The sequence below is a fragment of the Neoarius graeffei genome, chromosome 20 (assembly GCF_027579695.1).
Source record: "Neoarius graeffei isolate fNeoGra1 chromosome 20, fNeoGra1.pri, whole genome shotgun sequence".
Classification (NCBI taxonomy): Eukaryota; Metazoa; Chordata; class Actinopteri; order Siluriformes; family Ariidae; genus Neoarius; species Neoarius graeffei.
In genome coordinates this window covers 23,431,123-23,455,358 of record NC_083588.1, presented here as the reverse complement: position 1 = coordinate 23,455,358, position 24,236 = coordinate 23,431,123, and the positions used below count along the sequence as shown (strand labels likewise).

The 24,236-nt window shown below is 41.9% G+C and overlaps 1 protein-coding gene across 1 annotated transcript in view; it reads left to right on the top strand.

Annotated features, from left to right (window-relative positions):
• The window catches only part of abca3b (ATP-binding cassette, sub-family A (ABC1), member 3b), a 138,506-nt gene that overhangs the window by 12,492 nt on the left and 101,778 nt on the right, over positions 1-24,236 (top strand). The window contains 3 exon segments of the mRNA XM_060901407.1: positions 16,382-16,637; positions 22,186-22,313; positions 23,215-23,380. Of these exon segments, the coding sequence (XP_060757390.1) occupies positions 16,382-16,637; positions 22,186-22,313; positions 23,215-23,380 (550 nt within the window).

Sequence of the window (24,236 nt, the reverse complement as noted above, 5' to 3'; positions counted from 1 at the left end):
TTGGTGGTTTGTTTTTTTCCAGTTAAAGATGTATGCTGTACAATCTGCCACAGAAAAAGAACAGTTCAAAGAAATAATTGAAAGCCGATCTTGCCATGAGAGTCATGTCCATGATGACATTCATGTCTGTGTATGTAAACTTATGATCACAACTGTACTTTCACATACAAGGGAAATTTAGAGTTGGAACAGCTGTTGTTAAATCAGACACTGTGATTCATAGAACACTGTACACTGATGTTCATCAGCCCCAAATATTGGTGATCATCTTCTGCTTCTTCTTTCGGCTGCTCCCATTAGGGGTTGCCACAGCGGCTCACCCTTCCCAATTTATGGTTTGGCATAGAATTTTACATCAGATGGCCTTTTTGACACAACCCTCCCCAATCGTTCCGGGTTGGGACCAAGTATGCACTGGCTTGTGCAACCCCAGTGGCTTGGTATCTTTATCTAATCTGCATGTCTTTGGACTGTGGGGGAAACTGGAGCACCCTGAGGAAACCCACGTAGACACAGGGAGAACATGCAAACTCCACACAGAAAGGCCCCCATCCGCCGTGAAGTTTAAACCCAGAACGTTCTTGCTGTGAGGCGACTGTGCCATAATTTTGTAAAATGCAAAATTTTCTCTTGAACAAAATAAAAACATGGCATTTCCTTTATACCGTACATCTCAGTAATAAAGATCTTTGTATATACTTTTCTTCAAATCTCTCATGCACAATCTGAAAAATATCAACCTCCTCTACCTTTTTAAAAATGTTTTTTTCTTAAATCTTTCTTAAGAAAGTGCAAATATTGATGTCTTCTTAATTACAGTACTATTAATCAATATCCAGATCAGATATAAAATTAGTCCACTTGTACAGCATGTCATGGCAGACATAAACATGAATTACATGCAGCCATGGAAATAAAAAATTAAGAGACTACTTTTAATGGAAGTCCCCATAGAAAGTGCTCTCTTAATTTTTTCCATAGCTGTGTATAGACATAATTCGGCAGCTTAGTGAGTAGTGCTAAAAGCTATATAAAAACTGCATTGGAAGAAAGCAGAGTTATGAATTGGATAACAGGTACAAGTTAGAATGAACAATTTATTTATTTAAATATTGTTTAATAGCACATGGAAGGAAGCTTTTTTTTTTTGGTGACTTCAGACACGAAAATCAGGTTGTAATAGAGGATGTGAGAATGCGGTCATTGATTTGCTCTGAGATACAGTGAGATTTCACAAATGTCACATGGGGGGGAAAAACCATCAGCTGCTGTGCTTTTGTCCAAAACAACTTGTCTTTTCATTTGAGGTTGTTGCTGATTGATTCAGAAATCTGAAAGTCTCAACAATGGACAAGATTGTGCCATAGATTTCTAAACATGGATGGATTGGCTCGTGGATCCTCTGCCCATGGACTGTCTGGTGTATGTTCTATACAGTTGGCAACAGCTATTCAAATCTTGCCTGCTCTGTTCTCATTAGTTATCTGCATCTCCATGTGCATGGAGGAAACAAAACTTTGAACACCATGATGATAACAACAAAAAAAATCCATACATCCATTATCTGTAACCGCTTATCCTGTGCAGGGTCACGGGCGAGCTGGAGCCTATCCCAGCTGACTATGGGCAAGAGGCAGGGTACACCCTGGACAAGTTGCCAAATCATCGCAGGGCTGACACATCGAGACAAACAACCATTCACATTCACACCTACAGCCAATTTAGAGCCACCAATTAACCTAACCTGTATGTCTTTGGACTGTGGGGGAAACTGGAGCACCCGGAGGAAACCCACGCAGACACGGGGAGAACATGCAAACTCCACACAGAAAAGCCCCTGTCAGCCACTGGGCTTGAACCCAGAACCTTCTTGCTGTGAGGCAACTGTGCTAACTACTACATCACTGTTCTGCCCAAAAAAAAAAAAATCACCTCAGTCAAATGGTATCTATTTAGAGGCCACATTGAATGAAAATGACCCGACTCTTGTTACGGCATGGCTCGTAAACTCGCCGCAGCATAAATGTAGTTCAGTTTATGGTCCCGTCTCACCACCTGCACATAAAATCCCGGACGAGCCCCCAATTTATATTACGGCATGGCTCGTAAACTCGCCGCAGCATAAAAAGGGAGACCACACAAAAGGTTACAGATTGAATTGTAAACTTTTATTTATAATTACCAGTTTTCCAAACGTCTAGGGTAAACATATGTAGTGCAAGTATGGCGTGGACTGTGTGGATGAGTGAAGGTGTATGTCAGTTATGTGGTCAATGTAGAGGGAAAGAAAGAAAGAGGGGGGAAGAAAGTAAGAGAGAGTGCAGATAAAATGACTGTGCGTCCACACACACAGCCAGTAGGTGCCCCCTGAGGGAGAGCAAAGCTCCACCTTATATTCCAGGTACGCCACCCAGGTGTAAAGAATGATGTTAATTATCCCGCCTGACATCAGCCTCGCCCGTGCACTGGCGAGCCGATGCCAGGAGGGGGCTCAGGACGTAACACTCTGGATTGCAAGATTCTTCAACTTAGTGTTGGTGCACCATGTTAAAAGTTGTCTCACCTTCTTTTGTGGCCAAACTACTGTCTTTAAAGATGCATCTACTATAGACGAGATCCACTAAAAAAAACGGGTTGAGACACAGGCATTAACTGTTTTTGACAAGTGCAAATCTTAAAGTATCCATATTCGACCATCCATAGCAGCAGAAAGTGAGTCACAAATGCAGAAGTTCAAAGCAGAGGAAGAATCAGAATGCATCACGTAGAACTGGAAAACAAGAGACATAGCAGTGGAAGTTTGTCAAGATCAGGCATCAGCATCACATCAGGAAACAATTTGGGAGAAAAAAAAGGGTTCTGATATACTAAAAGATGTAGACAACTGGCACAGGTAGTATTTTTGGAGACTGGGACAATTATTAAAGGTAGACTGCCTTTCAGATTTTTCAAGTTTAGGTCATAAGAATTTTCCCTGACACCCAATTATTTTTGTTTAGTGGACCGAAAGCGACTGAATTCAAATCACAGACTTCCAATTTTATTAGTTTTTTTTTTAAATTAACAATTAATGAATTTAGGGCAATGTGGCCCTAAATTCTTCACTATTTTTTTTTTCTTGCTTCACCATGACCCAATTCAAGATACTATGTCATGAATCATGTGGTGGGCTTTCCCCGTTCACACAAGTCATTGTGGGATACAAATTTGAAACAGGAGAGGAAAATGGAGGACGCGAATGAAATGTGAAAGACTGACTACAGTAATGGAAAGCGAGAAGAAAATATGTTATGTTGAGAAGGAAAGGAAATGCAGGACCAAACTAATAAATATACGTGGTCAGTGAGCACCTCGGTGTGATCAGCTGTTCATTTAGCGACAGAATGATGGAACTGTCAGTGCACAGTAGAGGTAAACCTGTAGATGGCAGTAATGCAACACTGGATGCCAGCTGCCATAAAACCCAAAAGAAGAAGAAGCAGGTAAACCTGAGCATGTGTACATCGGACTTCCTCTGTCTGCCTGAGTGTATGACGCGAGCGATTTCTCATCTCGTCTCGTCTTCTTCCGCTTTATCCGGGACTGGGTCGTGGAGGCAGCAGTCTAAGCAGGGAAGCCCAAACTTCCCTTTCCCCAGACACCTCGGCCAGCTCCTCGGGAAGAACACCGAGGCGTTCCCAGGCCAGCCGAGAGACATAGTCCCTCCAGCGTGTCCTGGGTCTTCCCCGGGGCCTCCTCCCGGGGGGACATGCCTGGAACACCTCCCCAGGGAGGCGTCCAGGAGGCATCCGAAAAAGATGCCCGAGCCACCTCAGTTGATTCCTCTCGATGTGGAGCAGCAGCGGCTCTACTCCGAGCTCCTCCCGAGTGACTGTGCTTCTCACCCTATCTCTAAGGGAGCGCCCAGCCACCCTGCAAAGGAAACTCATTTTGGCCGCTTGTATCCGCGATCTTGTCCTTTCAGTCATTACCCAAAGCTCATGACCATAGGTGAGAGTCGGAACATAGATCGACCGGTAAATTGAGAGCTTCGCCTTTTGGCTCAGCTCCTTCTTCACCACAACGGACCGGTAAAGCGACCGCATCACTGCGGAGGCTGCACCGATCCGCCTGTCGATCTCACGCTCCATCCTTCCCTCACTCGTGAACAAGATCCCGAGATACTTAAACTCCTCCACTTGAGGCAGAACTTCTCCACCAACCTGGAGAGGGCAAGCCACCCTTTTCCGGTCGAGAACCATGGCCTCGGACTTGGAGGTGCTGATTCTCATCCCAGCCGCTTCACACTCGACTGCAAACCGCCCCAGTGCATGCTGAAGGTCCTGGTTTGAAGAAGCCAACAGGACAACATCATCCGCAAAAAGCAGAGATGAAATCCTGTGGTTCCCAAACAGGATTCCTTCTGGCCCCTGGCTGCGCCTAGAAATTCTGTCCATAAAAATTATGAACAAAACCGGTGACAAAGGGCAGCCCTGCCGGAGTCCAACATGCACTGGGAACAGGTCTGACTTACTGCCGGCAATGCGAACCAGACTCCTGCTCCGTTCGTACAGGGACCAGACAGCCCTTAGCAAAGAGCCCCGAACCCCATACTCCCGAAGCACCCCCCACAGAATACTACGGGGGACACGGTCGAATGCCTTCTCCAGATCCACAAAGCACATGTGGACTGGTTGGGCAAACTCCCATGAACCCTCGAGCACCCTATGAAGGGTATAGAGCTGGTCCAGTGTTCCGCGACCAGGACGAAAACCGCATTGTTCCTCCTGGATCCGAGGTTCGACTATTGGTCGAATTCTCCTCTCCGGTACCCTGGAGTAAACCTTCCCTGGGAGGCTGAGAAGTGTGATTCCCCTATAATTGGGGCACACTCTCTGGTCCCCTTTCTTAAAAAGAGGGACCACCACCCCAGTCTGCCACTCCAGAGGCACTGTCCCTGACCGCCACGCAATGTTGCAGAGGCGTGTCAACCAAGACAACCCCACAACATCCAGAGACTTGAGATACTCAGGGCGGATCTCATCCACCCCCGGTGCCTTGCCACCGAGGAGCTTGCAAACCACCTCAGTGACTTCGGCTTGGGTAATGGACGAGTCCACCTCTGAGTCATCAGCCTCAGTCTCCTCAGTGGAAGACATGACGGTGGGATTGAGGAGATCCTCAAAGTATTCCTTCCACCGCCTGACAATGTCCCCAGTCGAGGTCAACAGCTCCCCACCCGCACTGTAAACAGTGTTGGCAGAGTACTGCTTCCCCCTCCTGAGGCGCCGGACGGTTTGCCAGAATTTCTTCGAGGCCGACCGATAGTCCTTCTCCATGGCCTCCCCGAACTCCTCCCAGTTCCGAGTTTTTGCCTCCGCAACTGCCCGAGCTGCAGCACGCCTGGCCTGCCGATACCCGTCAGCTGCCTCGGGAGTCCTGGAGGTTAACATGGCCCGATAGGACTCCTTCTTCAGCTTGACGGCATCCCTTACTTCTGGTGTCCACCACCGGGTTCGGGGATTGCCGCCACGACAGGCACCGGCGACCTTGCGGCCACAGCTCCGAACAGTTGCGTCCACAATGAAGGTAGAGAACATGGTCCACTCAGACTCAATGTCCCCCGCCTCCCTCAGAAGCTGGGAAAAGCTCTCCCGGAGGTGGGAGTTAAAGACCTCCCCAACAGAGTGCTCGGCCAGACGTTCCCAGCAGACCTTCACCATACGTTTGGGCCTGCCAGGTCTGTCCAGCTTCCTCCTCCGCCAGCGGATCCAACTCACCACCAGGTGGTGATCAGTTGACAGCTCAGCCCCTCTCTTCACCCGAGTATCCAAGACATAGGGCGAGCGATTTCATGCACATTATTTGCTAGGGAATCCCCTCAAATTAAATAACTTCCCAGCCACAGAATGGCCAGGGTTTTTTTTTTTTTTGGTTTGTTTGTTTTTAGTATATATTCCAGAAATAAATATGTATCACAATGACCAAATTTCAGAGGGAACTAAATTTCACTGATTTTATGAAATTGAAAAGCTGTATAGCTTTAAGACTTTAAAGCAATTGGATATTGTGCATCTGCTCAAATATCAGCTTGATTACAGTTTGAAGCAGTGCTGGTATGGAGCAAGTCTGGGAGGTGGAAAATAACTGAGGTTAGATGGGTGAGGGGAAAGAGGGAACCTGAACATTTGTGTATCAGGATTGACTGGTTTGTCTTGTTTAAAATGCAGTAGTAGCTGAGTGCTTAAACCTGTGGGTTAGATCTCAAAAGATAGTGAATTTAAATCCTAGCATTGCCACACTGTCAATGTTGGGCCCTTAAGTAAGGCTTTTAATCCTCACTGGGGCTGGACAGGGGTGCCATAATTTGACTCTGCTCTTTGAACACAGCTGAGCACCATCTTAGTGAGCATTAGTAAAAACAAGAATTTTGCCCATGTGCAATACTGTGCAAAATCTTAGGCACCCTATTTTTTTCATACAAACTTTTTTTTAAAAATAGATTTCTCTTTTATGACTTCTACATTATCAAGTCAGTCCAAGAAAATTTGAGTTCTGAACATTAATTTTCCAGCACAAAATTAAATCTTGCAGAAAAAAGTTTGCATCTGAGCAGCATATTACATGAGAGCACTTTTCAGATTAAAAAAGAAAATGTAATGAAGGCTTCTGGGTTTTGGTGCAAAATTAAGAAGCAAGTATGACAGTCAAAGTGTCCAGAAGAACTGTGGCTGGTTCTGCAAGATGCTCAGTAAAACCTACAGCTCATTTCCTTATAAAACTGCACTCACTGTACCTGAGACTACTATTTTTTTTTTAAAGGAAAGGGTCATCTCAGGCGGCACGGTGGTGTGGTGGTTAGCGCTGTCGCCTCACAGCAAGAAGGTCCAGGTTTGATCCCCGTGGCCGGCGAGGGCCTTTCTGTGTGGAGTTTGCATGTTCTCCCCGTGTCCGCGTGGGTTTCCTCCGGGTGCTCCGGTTTCCCCCACAATCCAAAGACATGCAGGTTAGGTTAACTGGTGACTCTAAATTGACCGTAGATGTGAATGTGAGTGTGAATGGTTGTCTGTGTCTATGTGTCAGCCCTGTGATGACCTGGCGACTTGTCCAGGGTGTACCCCGCCTTTCGCCCGTAGTCGGCTGGGATAGGCTCCAGCTTGCCTGCGACCCTGTAGAAGGATAAAGCGGCTAGAGATAATGAGATGAGATGGTCATCTCACACAAAATATTGACTTTGTTTCACTTATTATGGCTTACTGCTGTTTATAGTACAACCCCGATTCCAAAAAAGTTGGGACAAAGTACAAATTGTAAATAAAAATGGAATGCAATGATGTGAAAGTTTAAAAATTCCATATTTTATTCAGAATAGAACATAGATGACATATCAAATGTTTAAACTGAGAAAATGCATCATTTAAAGAGAAAAATTAGGTGATTTTAAATTTCATGACAACAACACATCTCAAAGTTGGGACAAGGCCATGTTTACCACTGTGAGACATCCCCTTTTCTCTTTACAACAGTCTGTAAACAACTGGGGACTGAGGAGACAAGTTGCTCAAGTTTAGGGATAGGGATGTTAACCCGTTCTTGTCTAATGTAGGATTCTAGTTGCTCAACTGTCTTAGGTCTTTTTTGTCACATTTTCTGTTTTATGATGCGCCAAATGTTTTCTATGGGTGAAAGATCTGGACTGCAGGCTGGCCAGTTCAGTACCCGGACCCTTCTTCTACGCAGCCATGATGCTGTAATTGATGCAGTATGTGGTTTGGCATCATCATGTTGGAAAATGCAAGGTCTTCCCTGAAAGAGACGTCGTCTGGATGTGAGCATATGTTGCTCTAGAACCTGGATATACCTTTCAGCATTGATGGTGTCTTTCCAGATGTGTAAGCTGCCCATGCCACATGCACTAATGCAACCTCATACCATCAGAGATGCAGGCTTCTGAATTGAGTGCTGATAAGAACTTGGGTCGTCCTTCTCCTCTTTAGTCCGAATGACACAGCGTCCCTGATTTACATAAAGAACTTCAAATTTTGATTCGTCTGACCACAGAACAGTTTTCCACTTTGCCACAGTCCATTTTAAATGAGCCTTGGCCCAGAGAAGACGTCTGCGCTTCAGCATCATGTTTAGATACGGCTTCTTCTTTGAACTATAGAGTTTTAGCTGGCAATGGCGGATGGCACGGTGAATTGTGTTCACAGATAATGTTCTCTGGAAAGATTTCTGAGCCCATTTTGTGATTTCCAATACAGAAGCATGCTTGTATGTGATGCAGTGCCGTCTAAGGGCCCGAATATCACGGGCACCCAGTATGGTTTTCCGGCCTTGACCCTTACGCACAGAGATTCTTCTAGATTCTCTGAATCTTTTGATGATATTATGCACTGTAGATGATGATATGTTCAAACTCTTTGCAATTTTACACTGTCGAACTCCTTTCTGATATTGCTCCACTATTTGTCGGCGCAGAACTAGGGGGATTGGTGATCCTCTTCCGATCTTTACTTCTGAGAGCCGCTGCCACTCCAAAATGCTCTTTTTATACCCAGTCATGTTAATGACCCATTGCCAATTGACCTAATGAGTTGCAATTTGGTCCTCCAGCTGTTCCTTTTTTGTACCTTTAACTTTTCCAGCCTCTTATTGCCGCTGTCCCAACTTTTTTGAGATGTGTTGCTGTCATGAAATTTCAAATGAGCCAATATTTGGCATGGAATTTCAAAATGTCTCACTTTTGACATTTGATATGTTGTCTATGTTCTATTGTGAATACAATATCAGTTTTTGAGATTTGTAAATTATTGCATTCCATTTTTATTTATAATTTGTACTTTGTCCCAACTTTTTTGGAATCGGGGTTGTATTTAAAAAAAAAAAAATTTATGTTGAAACATTTCGTTTCATTATTTTTAAGCCATTTTTGGTCTACAGCATTTCTTTACATGCTGTATGTGCATATTTTTCAAGACATTGACCTCATTAGAATCACTTCATGTTGCTAGGAAGTGTGTAGGAGGGCTGAATCTTGCTCCTTCTTCTTTTGGAATAATTGTGATGATAGGGAATGAATACAAACTTTTTCAACAATTTCAGGTGTTTACACAATGCTGAGCATTGTCGGAGCTGTTCCAGTTTTTCAAGTTATGACATTATGGGAAGGACTCAGTCCAGGGTAAAAGTGTAACCTTCTGGTATGATTCCCCTCTCACTATCAGTACGATTTTTTTTTATTTGGAAATGAACATGAACAATGCTTTTTAAAAATGAGATTAGATTATGTTCCTGGTTATTTTGAAACAACAAGAACAACAAAAAGCGATTTCTGTGGATGATCCGCTCCCTTTTTTATTTTATTTTTTAAATATTTAATGCATTGTCTCCTAATATCCCACCCATTAGCCTGCTCACTTCATCACCCTGAAGCTACCAGCTGTGTAGTGTGAAGGCAAACAAGTGCTACCTTCAAGACATGTGAAGCCAGCCTCCACATCTTTTCAAACTGCTGTTCATGCTACTCACAGTGCAGCTGAACACACACTGTGGAAAATTCCAACTGACCTCTTCCTGATCCATGAACTTAGACACTCAAGATTTGCTAGTGTTGGTCTGATTGACAGGGGAGACCAGTGCTGGATTTAGGAAAGGGTGATGTGGGCAGCCACCCGGGGCGGCATCTTGCTTGGGGCGGCACGGGACATCGGCACAAAATAATTATCCAAATTGTGAGATTTGAGATTGGTCAGTCTCTGTCAAACTTGTTGGTGTAAGATGAATTTATTTATTTGCATGCTAGCCTGAGACAGGATTGAGGTTATGTAAATTATGACATCCAGGAAAAACTCTAAGTTTCCGTGAGACGAGGATAACACTGATATGGTTACAGCCTACGCACTACACTACAGCCTATAATCTTTGATAAATAACATTGGCAAGGACGTACACTCTGCTGTCGGATTGTCACTGTTTTCCTGTTAGCCGTGAAACATCACCGCTTGTCTTGAAGTAAACATGCATACTCAGACATTTTATTTTTTGTTGCGCTGAAAGTCAAAGTTTGCACAAGTATTGCACAACTCGGAATATTAGCATGTTAAATACAACCCCGATTCCAAAAAAGTTGGGACAAAGTACAAATTGTAAATAAAAACAGAATGCAATAATTTACAAATCTCAAAAACTGATATTGTATTCACAATAGAACATAGACAACATATCAAATGTTGAAAGTGAGACATTTTGAAATTTCATGCCAAATATTGGCTCGTTTGAAATTTCATGACGGCAACACATCTCAAAAAAGTTGTGACAGGGGCAATAAGAGGCTGGAAAAGTTAAAGGTACAAAAAAGGAACAGCTGGAGGACCAAATTGCAACTCATTAGGTTAATTGGCAATAGGTCATTAACATGACTGGGTATAAAAAGAGCATCTTGGAGTGGCAGCGGCTCTCAGAAGTAAAGATGGGAAGAGGATCACCAATCCCCCTAATTCTGCGCCGACAAATAGTGGAGCAATATCAGAAAGGAGTTTGACAGTGTAAAATTGCAAAGAGTTTGAACATATCATCATCTACAGTACATAATATCATCAAAAAATTCAGAGAATCTGGAAGAATCTCTGTGCGTAAGGGTCAAGGCCGGAAAACCATACTGGGTGCCCGTGATCTTCGGGCCCTTAGACGGCACTGCATCACATACAGGCATGCTTCTGTATTGGAAATCACAAAATGAATATTTCCAGAGAACATTATCGCTGTTGCCAGCTAAAACTCTGTAGTTCAAAGAAGAAGCCGTATCTAAACATGATTCAGAAGCGCAGATGTCTTCTCTGGGCCAAGGCTCATTTAAAATGGACTGTGGTAAAATGGAAAACTGTTCTGTGGTCAGACGAATCAAAATTTGAAGTTCTTTATGGAAATCAGGGACGCTGTGTCATTCGGACTAAAGAGGAGAAGGACGACCCAAGTTCTTATCAGCGCTCAGTTCAGAAGCCTGCATCTCTGATGGTATGGGGTTGCATTAGTGCGTGTGGCATGGGCAGCTTACACATCTGGAAAGACACCATCAATGCTGAAAGGTATATCCAGGTTCTAGAGCAACATATGCTCACATCCAGACGACATCTCTTTCAGGGAAGACCTTGCATTTTCCAACATGACAATGCCAAACCACATACTGCATCAATTACAGCATCATGGCTGCGTAGAAGAAGGGTCCGGGTACTGAACTGGCCAGCCTGCAGTCCAGATCTTTCACCCATAGAAAACATTTGGCGCATCATAAAACGGAAGATACGACAAAAAAGACCTAAGACAGTTGAGCAACTAGAATCCTACACTAGACAAGAATGGGTTAACATTCCTATCCCTAAACTTGAGCAACTTGTCTCCTCAGTCCCCAGACGTTTACAGACTGTTGTAAAGAGAAAAGGGGATGTCTCACAGTGGTAAACATGGCCTTGTCCCAACTTTTTTGAGATGTGTTGTTGTCATGAAATTTAAAATCACCTAATTTTTCTCTTTAAATGATACATTTTCTCAGTTTAAACATTTGATATGTCATCTATGTTCTATTCTGAATAAAATGTGGAATTTTGAAACTTCCACATCATTGCATTCCGTTTTTATTTACAATTTGTACTTTGTCCCAACTTTTTTGGAATCGGGGTTGTAAACATGACCAGAACCATACTAACACGCGGATATCTACAACACAACAGCACTTATTACTAGTACCAGTGTCCAAGTGTTATCTAGCAAGTTTGCTAACAGTTAAACCTTTGGTGAAATGGACCAACTTGGCTTATGATGAAAAGCTAGTGAGTCGACAACTTTGCTAACACAGCCAAACATCAAGCAAGTGCAACAACACAACTCGTAACAAGATAGCTAAAATAATATTGCTTACTAGATCAACAGAAAGAAGATCAACTTGGCATCTGTCTTGCAGTCTTTTATTGCTCTTAGCTATGAGTAAAATCCAGCTCAAGATTTACTCGCTTGGTCTCTTTTTCTCCTCCTCACTTCCTCCGACACCATCTTCTTTGGTCTCTTCACCTTGACTGCCACAATGTTCAGACTGAGAATACTGATTTTGCTTATTTTTCTGGGTAGTGTTGCTGGCAGATTTTGGAAGTGCCCTAAAGCATTACGTAGTTCTCATGTCTACACAATGCTCTTTATATGCACCTATGCCAATATTCTTTTTTGCACAAGAACATACAAGTTTACAATACTTATTTATCTCCATGCTGCTATTCTGTACTTTGCACTTTACCATATTGCACTTTGTATTATTGTACCCTTGTACTAATGCACTCCAGTAACATACCTCAAACTTGACTACATTTCTGGAACACTGTGAATATTCTGGGAACTGTATGCCCACTGTCTATATGTTGTGTTAATTTGCTTATCTGTTGATGTCTGTGTGCACTTTTATGTTTAGTTGTGTGTCAAATTTTTTTTAATACTGCCCGTTTGGAGTTTGGGGAAACGCAATTTCAATCCTCTGTGTAATTAACTGTTACATGGTCTGATTGACAAAGATGACTTTGACTTTGAGATGTTAGAAATTTACGTAGATGCTATGACTGGAGAACCAGGCGTGAACTTGGAATGGAAGGCAAGCCATTCTCTCTATTACAAGTCAGCGTACCATCAAAATGATTTTGAAGATGATATTTTAAGGTAAAATTCCTACCTAGTGTTGCTTTAACATCAAAACAGTTTATCACATTTTACAATATTATTACATCATAAGTATTCAAGGTATACAGTGACAGTCTTGGAGGCCTGGAATCACTAAACAAAACATATCTTTTGCATTTTTCAGTCAGTTCACATAAGTTGAATTGTGACTCATCTCTCCGTATATTAAGGGGTGTTTGGAGAAACGCATTATATTTTCCTGTGAAATATTTGGCCATAGACTTGGAGTTGTTTGTTGTGTCTTTTACTTTCTTGTTAAATAGAGACATTTTAAGATTTCTGAATTGACCATTCAAGAGTCCTGTGAGAAGACTTGTTATTTCCCCCCAGGATGAGGCACGCTCTTTGTCCTCGTCCCTGTTGTTACTGCAGTTGGCGTTGCTAGGAAACCAAGTTCAAGGAAGGATGGCTAGGAAACCCAGGAGGAGCATGTGTCTGACTGAAATAAAAATGGGTTTATACATAGGATAGGATTTTGAAGACCGGGATTAATCAAATGAAGCCTAATATGAAAATATGACACATACATTTCAGTGTAAATAACAATAAAGTTGACTTTGTGCCTTAATGTAAGTTAGAGCTGTCAGTTCTTCTGTTTGAATACTATTTAAAATTTTGTGTATAAAATGTACATATTTAAGGAAATCTTCATTTCCATCTAAGGTGTTTGAATACTGCTGTCACCACTGGGTCTTGATCTCAAATGGAGTTCTATTGAGTATAAAATCATTCCTATAACACTGTCATTCATTGTGCAGTGTGCCTTGTATACTGATTAGGAAGCCATTTGGGATTCAGCCTATGTTAAGTGAAACTGGTTTTGGAAATATCCTTTTTTTAAAACTACAGGTTTTTTTTTTTTCTGAACTATGTTTCCATTTTGCATGCACTTCAGACGTAAAGTTGTAACATGTTACAATCTGGTTACATCCCAAAGCGAAATGGGAGAAAAGATTCTATTCTGATGCCACTGATTGGCATCCTGCCTTACTCTACATTTATAAAATCAGTCTACTCATAGAAAAACTGCTACATTTTAATTAATTATGCCTTTAGGGGGGCAGCCATGACTTGAAGGTTAGAGAACCCGCCTTGGGCCCAAAGGGTCGTCAGTTTGATTCACAGGATCGGCAAGAAAAATGCGAGGGAAGTTGAGTGAATGAACAGCACTTTCCCCTCCCTCTGTATCATGGCTGAAGTGCCCTTGAGCAATGTACCTAACCCCCAACTGCTCCCCGGGTGCTGTAGCATAGCTGCCCACTGCTCTGGGTATGGTATGTGTGTGCGCTCATTGCTCACTTGTGTGTGCATGCATGTGTTCACTGCTTCAGATGGGTTAAATGCAGAGGAGGTGTTTTGTGTGCTTGTATCAAATAAAGGCTTCTTCTTTACAATAGGAAATGAGTTGTCATTTTGAGTATCAGCATCAGCCACATTCAGTTTCTGTCTCATCACCCGAAATTAAAGTCACTTGTGGCATTTTAACATGAGTCTCATCCTCATCTCTTAACTTGACTGATAGAATTTTTTTTCAGTGAATTCTGTTGTGTTGACTACACTTTTGTTCTTAATGTATTTTTATTAGGCCACTTAAAGGAACAGTCCACCATACTTCCATAATGAAATATGCTCTTATCTGAATTGAGACGAGCTGCTCCGTACCTGTCCGAGCTTTGCGCGACCTCCCGGTCAGTCAGATGCAGTCAGACGCGCTGTCACTCCTGTTAGCAATGTAGCTAGGCTCAGTATGGCCAATGGTATTTTTTGGGGCTGTAGTTAGATGCGACCAAACTCTTCCGCGTTTTTCCTGTTTACATAGGTTTATATGACCAGTGATATGAAACAAGTTCAGTTACACAAATTGAAACGTAGCGATTTTCTATGCTATGGAAAGTCCGCACTATAGTGACAGGCGTACTAACACCTTCTGCGCGCTTCGGCAGCGCATTGATACGGAACTCAGATATCAATGCGCTGCCGAAGCGCACAGAAGGTGTTAGTACGCCTGTCATTATAGTGCGGACTTTCCATAGCATAGAAAATCGCTACGTTTCAATTTGTGTAACTGAACTTGTTTCATATCACTGGTCATATAAACCTATGTAAACAAGAAAAACGCGGAAGAGTTTGGTCGCATCTAACTACAGCCCCAAAAAAATACCATTGGCCATACTGAGCCTAGCTACATTGCTAACAGGAGTGACAGCGCGTCTGACTGCATCTGACTGACCGGGAGGTCGCGCAAAGCTCGGACAGGTACGGAGCAGCTCGTCTCAATTCAGATAAGAGCATATTTCATTATGGAAGTACGATGGACTGTTCCTTTAAAGTGTAGTCTGTAAGCGTTTTTTTTTTTTTAATGATATTACCATGCAGGTCTGTCATCACACAGACTGAAGTGATTTAGGCTTATGTCCATTTCACTTGGCTACATAGTTATCCAACAATAATCCAAACATGACATTCACCATGTGAAGAAGTCATACCCAGCAAGGTCGGTGGTGATGGTTATGCCTCACTTCCAGATGTACTGAATTATTTCTTTAGAGTTTAATGCACAGAACAATGTGCCACCCCAACTTCCACAGACCAGCTACTCATCCTGTCAGCGGTGTACATCAGGAACACTCTGTCCAGAGTTAACATCTGGTCATTGTGATGAAACAATTCAAACATTCTTATGTGGCCATAAAACTTTCCTTCAGAAGGTTTTTCTTTGTCCATGTGGTCAACTGCAAACTTTAGTCGAGCTTGATGTCAATTTTGGAGCAGGGGCTTCTTTCTTGAATGGCAGCCTCTCAGTCCATGGTGATATAAAGCTTGCTTGACTGTAGACGGTGTTCCCAAAGCTTCCAGTTCATGGCAGGCCTGGGCGTTAGTGGTTCCTGGGTTGTTCCTGACCATCTGAACCAAGTTTCTTTCAGCTGAGGGTGACCGTTTGGGCCTTCTTCCAGCAAAGTGGCTTTGCAAAGTGGCTACACCTGACAATAGTTTGTACTTACATGCAGTGGTTTGAACTGATGAGCTTGGAATCTGCAGTTGTTCAGAAATGGCTCCAAGAGGTATAACTCTATGATCCTCTCTCTCAGATCTGCACTGAGCTCCTTGGACTTTACCATTATACTGTGTGTTAGTTAGGCCAATTAATGCTGTCAAACAAACCCTTTATATGTTGGCACAGAGCAACTACCAGCTGTAGTCAATCATGATCACTAACAGGAAGTTAAGACACCTTGTCCTTGGCAAGTTAAAAGACATTTTGGAGCTTTCAGTACCACTGAATTAATAATCTAAGTGGGTGTATGTATATTTTTTGACCCTGTATGTATAATTTTGACCCTGGGTTGATTTCAGAAAACCCAAAGTAAATTAAAACTTGTGCACCAAATTCTTGTTTTTCCCCCCTATTAAATGTGTATGTTGTACAATCATTCTGCCACAGAAAAAGAACAGTTAAGTTTCAATTCATTGAAACCCTAATTATGTCATGGCATTCATGTCCATGTATGTAAACTTCTTCTGACTGCAACCGTATATGGTTCATCACTACAAACAGCTAACTGAACTAGCTTGAGGGTTTACAATACAGGTTTATGATCTAATGTGGGTTTTTTTTCCACTTTATATCCAATTTTTTTCTCTGTCTCACTTTCTGTCCTGCACTTTCTCATTGTCCCTACAGAAACGTCAAATCTTGGTGACATTGGTGGAGATCACACTGCCCCTCCTGTTCGCCGCCATCCTAATTGTACTGCGTCAGAAGGTGTCCTTTACCAACTACCCCAATGCCACATCATATGATAGCTTCTCACTGAAATGGCCTCCTCCTCTGCTCCCCTCAAACCTACAACTCGCCTATGTGCCGGCAAATTCCAGCGTGGTACGCCAGGTGGCTGAGGATGTGCAGCTCAGCCTGAAACAGGGCTTCATCAGTGCCGGTGAGGCCACGATGGAGAGAGAGCAAAAGATTAAGCAGTTTGATTATTCAGAACTGTGGCTGTCTATGACTTTTTTAAATGACCCATATCAGCTATAAATGTATCCTGCCAAAAGGACCCAGCTTGCAGTCATGAAAAGTCAAGCTTGCAGGTTTTGTCCTCTGTGCTGTGTGTAGTTAATACACTGCATGGAGAATGTCCAGGGCATGCCATCAGACCATAATCTTTCTTTGTACTTACAGCAAATAAGTCACAAGGTGAATTTCATTTTGATAATTACGCAGCAGAATTTTCAGCTGCTCAAAAATGAGCTGACTGCTGTAGTCTTATTTTCGAAAAGAGGAAGGGGAAAAAGCACTTAGTTTCCTGATACTGCAGTTCAGCCCAGTTCAATCAAAGTGGATCATGTGATGGAGCTAGTTGCTTGGGTGAAAACAAGCTGTGCAGGATGCCCATGGATATTGTTTCATTGCTTTGTCATTTAATGGGTGGTGACAAGTTGCAGGCTGAGCTTGTAGCTTATACTGTATCTTGAGACTTTTCTATTCGGTGTTCAATTCTTTGTCACTGAGCAGATACAGTGGCTATTAAGTTATCATTTGTTTGCATATGAAAAGCTGGTGTTACCTGTTACTCCTGATTAAAAAGAAATGAGAGAAAAATAAAGGCTGTGCCTCAGGCAAGGCAGGTACATTGGAAGCAGGTAAAGCAGACAGAGCAAGCTACTTTTTCCATAGAGGCAATGAGACTGCAGAGGCTCCAACTCTCCCGCCGTGGGCGGGAGGTCTCCTGCTTTAGGGAACATTTAGAAAATCCTCCCGACCTCCTGCTGACAACAAAAAAATCTCCCGCCTGCCCTTACTACACATGATTAGTTAAAAATATATATATATAACTTGATCATGGCCGTAGCCAGCTATGAGGCCACCGAGGTCTGGACCTTGGTCATTTTTAAGAGCTGAAAATACATTTGTACGCTAAATATTCAACTGGATAAAAAAAAAGAATAACATTAAAATGTCTCCATAAAAAGTGGATTGTTAATTATGTTAAACGCTGATTCTGTCTTCTGTGTCTGTTTTGTGCGCGTGGCTCTGAGACCAAGAACAAAAACGAATGAGTGCGCGACTCGGGGGAGGAACACAGTGCGGGAGACACGGGGTTTCTATAGTAACCATCAGCGCACTTTCATGAAGCTGTTAAATTTACATTTTCGAAGCAGCACAGTTTTGTCCTCATTGCTTGGGCCAGATCAAACCATTAAACAAGCTTAAATTATTCTTACTCTTGCCACATACATGATTTTTTTTTCAAAACTGATGATATTCAGTTCAAACACCATTAAAAGTAATTTCAGGAATAGATCTCTTGTGTGACGTGTAATTCATCCCTCTCATTTTAAATATGTCGAAAATTTTTCGGCGCGCGCTTTGCGCATCACGGACCTCTGTGATTTTAAAATGCTGCTACGGCCCTGAACTTGATACATTTATGTTGACGAAAATTAATAGTTGACTTTCCGCTTTTCGTGTGTCTGACATTGTATGGGTAGACTCAAGCATGTATCCCGCGGTATATGCCGATTCCCCGGTCGGTACACTGATCGGCGTAACGGGGGAATTGGAGTGAATGCTGGAGGCATGCGCACACAGATCAAGCGCGCATATGAATCGAGTGGAATTCGGTCTGCCGCGGGGTCACACTGAGCCACCCAATGTTTTAGCAGTTACCAATAAAGCATACAGATGGCGCTATTAATGATACGCGTGAGAGAACGAGAAAACCCATGACACTCAACCATTTTGTTTGTTTTTTTTGCATCTGCATTTCTTGCCTGCTCGTCTTTAACTTTGTTCTCTTGAATGAGATAATGAAACGAAGTTCCGTTGGTGGAAATGGCGAAAGCCAAACTACGAAGCAAAAATATCAGAAAATCACCAAGGTAAAGTTCGGATTGCCAGTCGCAATGGTCGCCAGGGATGAATGGCAGACTATTTTGGACAGCACCAAGACGACCCTATATCTGACAGGGTTAGATCACCAGACCAGACATTAGATTCTAACGAACTTGTCTGACTTTTTTTGTCTGACTTTTACTAACTTAGAATATTATTAGAAGAACATTATCATCAGAGGGTCTACCATTGGCAATATATAATAGTCATTATTGACATTAACATTGACTTTAGGCATATTAAAGTTCGATCTATAGTCACTGGATTTATCTAGATCTGTTACTATTAATAAGATTTAATTGACACGAAATGTGGTGAATCAATCATTCATATATATCAAACTTGTCTCCCTCCGAGCGGGAATCTCCCTCTTTGCAGTTTCCCAAATTGGAGCCTCTGAGACTGTGGAACTTGTCTGTCCTCATTGTTTTGATCTTTGTCTGCCTGTTGGCTGAGGGCTGTAGCTCTAGTGGATAACAGTTTTAGATTTTTATGATTTAAGCAGCCCCCCTTTCCCTGGCTCATATGATTTTTTCCCCCCGTCTCTCTCTCTCTCCAATTAAAACAAGTGTCGAGACATAAATTAATATTCCAAATATTTCTAATTCTTTTTGCTATTTAAAGTTTAATATGTAAGGATTCCACAGGACAAATTCCTAATATATGGAAACAAACCATGATAGTAAAGCAAGTTTAAAAAAAATTCTAACTTGTCACAGAACCATTAAGTATTGTATTAACAGTGTTGAGTATAAATATAGAGGTGATTATAGAAAATTGCATGACCTGATTGGTTGAGAAATTCGGACTATTTCTCAATAATCACCTCGAGGAACTTGGCAACATGGCAGCTAATCGTTTTGTCACCGTAAGTGAGGAAGAATTGCAAATTATGAAAGAAAGTGCTGTTCCACAAAGCACTAAAGATACTGCGAAGTTTGGTCTAAAACTATTCAAAGGTAAGGTGGAATTGTGATTTATCGATTTCAAAACATAGTATTTTATGTGAGGCGGCGGAGATAAGTGACAACTCTGCGCTGTGCCGTTATTACATTTGCATGCCGCTTTTGAAGTTTGAAATGAATGATTTTTTTTTTAAATACGATTTTTACAATTTTAAAAAAAATGATCACGTGTATTTATACTAAAGGAATTATCCGCCTCAGGCTCAGTGAATATTGGTGAACAACAACCTCCACTTCGTCTCGGTTATTATTCACTTCACCTTAGGTGCATACTTGTTAAATATCGCCCAGCTCTAACCTTAAAGCAGATACGCAGAACCTTTTTATTTTTAAAAAAATTTCTGAGTGGCTAGTATCTCCATCACTCTTGTATGCTGCATAAATGGGAATTTAAAAAAATATATTTTTGAGAGTTAAAATCGACTGCAAAGCTGGCATTCGAGCTGCCCCGCTGAGCTAGCCATGCCTGAGTGCGTGACGTCACTGCAGTAACCAGTTTTAAAGCCGAGGCCTTTTACAGCTATAGACCAAAGTCGTATAAATAAAAATTTATGGTGAAAGTAAGAAATACCGTTACCGACTTGCTCAACTAAGACTGATTTGACTTCATTGATTGTGGGTTGACTCTCATTAAAACAGGATAGGTGTTATAACTTATGCAACATACATGTACATGCATGCATTTGCACCTATAAAACGTAAAGGGCTAATTAAATAATCAGATGAACTGAGACAATCACATTCTGAAGCAAATTAAATAATCTTATACCGGTAACTTAAACACACAATACAAGTTACATGTATAAATCTAAATGCAGGTAAACAACGTGTTTTTGTTTTTGTTGTTTTTTATCCAAATGAGAGTCGGAGCTTACCTGTCTGTGTTCTCGCTTCTTGAAGGCCGATCTTGTGGCCAAATGTTTTGAAACAATCTGACTTTCAGTTGTTTGTTCAGTTCTCCGTTCATTCACTTCTTCCACATAAGGGCGAGATGGCAGCAATGTCCAGTTTAGAAATAAGACGGCAGTGATTTATATAGGTAGCTGTCTGAGTAAATGACCTTGACGTCCGTAACGTCACAACAGGAAGTCTATCGGTCTCCTCACCATTTCCGCTATAGTAAAACACAGAGCTGACTGCAATGCCGATCCTCCATTTTAAGCTAATTTATCTCCATGCTACACAGGTGTGTTTTTGGCTGGTGCAGCAATATGACAGAAGGTGGATTTACGTTGCATTCATGGCCCAAGAATGTTCAAATTGCAAAGATTTGGACACATTTTACGAGAAGTTCATGGACACATTGGGCGCCTACGAAGTGGTCTCTCCTCTGCTCTGCACATTTTACTGAAGACTCGTATGAAACCTCTGATCTGTTGAGGAGCGTTGGCTATAAGCCCATATTGAAAGAGGGTGCAGTATCAACGAGTAAAGAAAAATTAAACAAGAAAAGGAAAGTATTTATTTTATTTTTTTAAAGGGAGTTCAGTTGCACCAGTCCTCTTGGAGCGTGAGCTGAGGGTTGTTGGTAAAACCCAGGATGGGACGGGACATATCACTCGGGCAGTGACCTCCCTGCGGTTGTTGCTAAAACCGGTGACATCACGTTCCGTCCTGTGTTTTAGTAATTGCCTGAGCCGATCAGTAATGGCGGAATACACAGTATGGAGAGAATGAGTGGACCAGCCATCTTATTTCTAAGCTGGATATTACTGCCATCTCGTCCTTACGTGGAAGAAGTGAATGAACGGAGAACTGAACGAACAACTGAAAGTCAGATTGTTTCAAAACAATCGGCCACAAGATCGGCCTTCAAGAAGCGAGAACACAGACAGGTAAGCTCCGACTCCTCATTTGGATAAAACAAAAACAACACATTGTTTACCTGCATTTAGATTAATACATGTAACTTGTATTGTGTGTGTAAGTTACTGGTATAAGATTATTTAATTTGCTTCAGAATGTGATTGTCTCAGTTCATCTGATTATTTAATTAGCCTTTTATGTTTTATCGGTGAAAATGCATGCATGTACATGTATGTTGCATAGGTTATAATGAGAGTCAACCCACAATCAATGAAGTCAAATCAGTCTTAGTTGAGCAAGTCGGTAACGGTATTTCTTACTTTCACCATAAATTTTTATTTATATGACTTTGGTCTATAGCTGTAAAAGGCCTCGGCTTTAAAACCGGTTATCGCAGTGACGTCACGTGCTCAGACATGGCTAGCTCAGCAGGGAAGCTCGAATGCCAACTTTGCGGTCGATTTTAACTCTCAAAAATATATAAATTTTTTATTCCCATTTATGCAGCATACAAGAGTCAAGGATGGAGATGCTATCCACTCAGAAATTTATTTAAAAATAAACGTTCTGCGTATCTGCTTTAAATAAAACATTGTTTACTTCCGCTTTAATTAAGTGTTGTTATTAAATCACAATAAAAACATCTATTACTTTACACTGAACAGTTATTATGCTTAGACAAGGTTGAGTTACCATCCTGTAGCACCAAATTGTTCCAACAATGACTGAAGTTCTCTACAGTTTGCTAAGAATTATCATTATTTTACTGCTAAAACATGTTGTATTATAAATAAGAACTTTATTCTTGCTTTCTTTCTCCAGTGCGTGGGTTTGAGACCGAGCATCAGTTTGAGGAGTATGTGAAGACAGACCCTGAATCAGCAAAGATCCTGGCAGCAGTGGTGTTTGAGCATTCCTTTACTCAAGATGATGATCCTCTCCCACTTCAGGTAAAGGCTTAATGGTCAAAACCAAAACCCTGGTCCCTTTAAAAGAATCTTTATAAATATTGACTGTTTCAGTGTTGTGTAAAGAGTGTCAAGCATTCAAAACAGCAAACAAAGCATTACGGATTTGATCTTTAGAACCACTGTGCTCAAACTGTTTTGGAACTAGTTTTGAGTAATTTCTCTGGGTTCGTGTCCTGATGTCTGTTTATTTGCTCAGCCAACACAACCGTCAGCCCTCCAGATAAATGTTTTGGCTCCATATCAGAAATAATCTCCATCCACATGCACATGCCTGAAAGCCATTCACATATACTGGGCATGCGCTCAGACGTCTGTTATTTAACAATTATTTGCCTCAGGCTCAGTAAATATCAGTGAATAATAACCGAGACGAAGTGGAGGTTATTATTCACCGATGTTCACTGAACCTGAGGTGGATAATTGTTTTAGTATAAATACACAGGTGCTTATTTTTAAAAATTGTATTTTAAAAAAAATAATTTATTTCAAACTTCAAAAGCAGCATGCAAATGTACTATCAGTGCACACAGACTTGTGTCACTTATCTACACAGAGTCACATAAAATACTTTGCTTTGAAACAGATAAAATAAATCACAATTCCACCTTACCTTTGAATAGTTTTAGACCAAACTTCGTAGCATCTTTAGTGCTTTTAGGAACAGCATTTTCTTTCATTATTTGTAATTCTTCCTCACTTATGGTGACAAAGTGCTTGGCCGCCATTTTGCCGAGTCGCTCGAAGTAATTGGTCAAGAAATTCAAATTATTTCTCGATAATCAGCGCACGTGATTTTCTGTAATCACCTGTGTATTAATACTAAATCATAATATTTTTCTTCTTCTCTACCTAGTTGTATTACCATTCCTTTTCCTTGCAGGTCAGATATCACCTGCGGTTCACCTACAGCCCCCGAAATGCTCCTTCCAGGGAAAAATCAGAGCTGAATCCAAACAATGACCTTGACTGGCACACTCTCAGCCTGTTCCCCCTTATTCAGCTGCCTGGACCTCGAGAGCAGCATGATTTACGTGGGGGTACTCCAGGTCAGTGATTTAAACGCATTGCCACTTTTTGTATTGCTGGGTTCATGAGAATACATTTAGATAAGTGAGCCTTTATAAGAATTGTCTTCCAAGAGTTTAGTTCTCAAGCAGTGAGTAGAATAAGGCAAGTGGCTTAGTCATCGCTGATCGAACAATTAGCCACCACAGCAAGTGGTAAGGACTGTTTTCTATTTTTGGCCCTCTTCCACTACCTGGTACCAGCTTGACTCGACTCTACTCACCTTTTTTGGTTTTCCATCAGGCCATCCAAGTTGTTGATAGTACCAGGAAGGTATCTGGTCATTTTGCATAAATCTAAAGTCATTTCGCACAATTATTGTAAACAACCTGAAAGATGCCCGAGTGTCAAGTGTTTGGGTGTAAAAATAAGCCCAATCATTGAAGCAGCAACCCCCCTGCAATTTATTCAATTCAATCAATCAATCAATCCATCCATCCATCCATCCATCCATCCATCCATCCATCCATCCATCCATCCATCCATCCATCCATCCATCCATCCATCCATCCATCCATCCATCCATCCATCCATCCATCCATCCATCCATCCATCCATCCATCCATCCATCCATCCATCCAGTATCTGTAGCTGCTTATCCTGTCCTAGAGGGTCGCAGGTAAGCTGGAGCCTATCCCAGTTGACTGTAGGCGAGAGGCAGGATACACCCTGGACAAGTCGCCAGGTCATTGCAGTGCTGACTCATGGACACAGACACCCATTCATACTCACATCCACACCTATGGTCAATTTAGAGCTACCAATTAACCTAACCTGCATGTCTTTGGACTGTGGGGGAAACCGGAGCAACCGGAGGAAACCCACACGGACACGGGG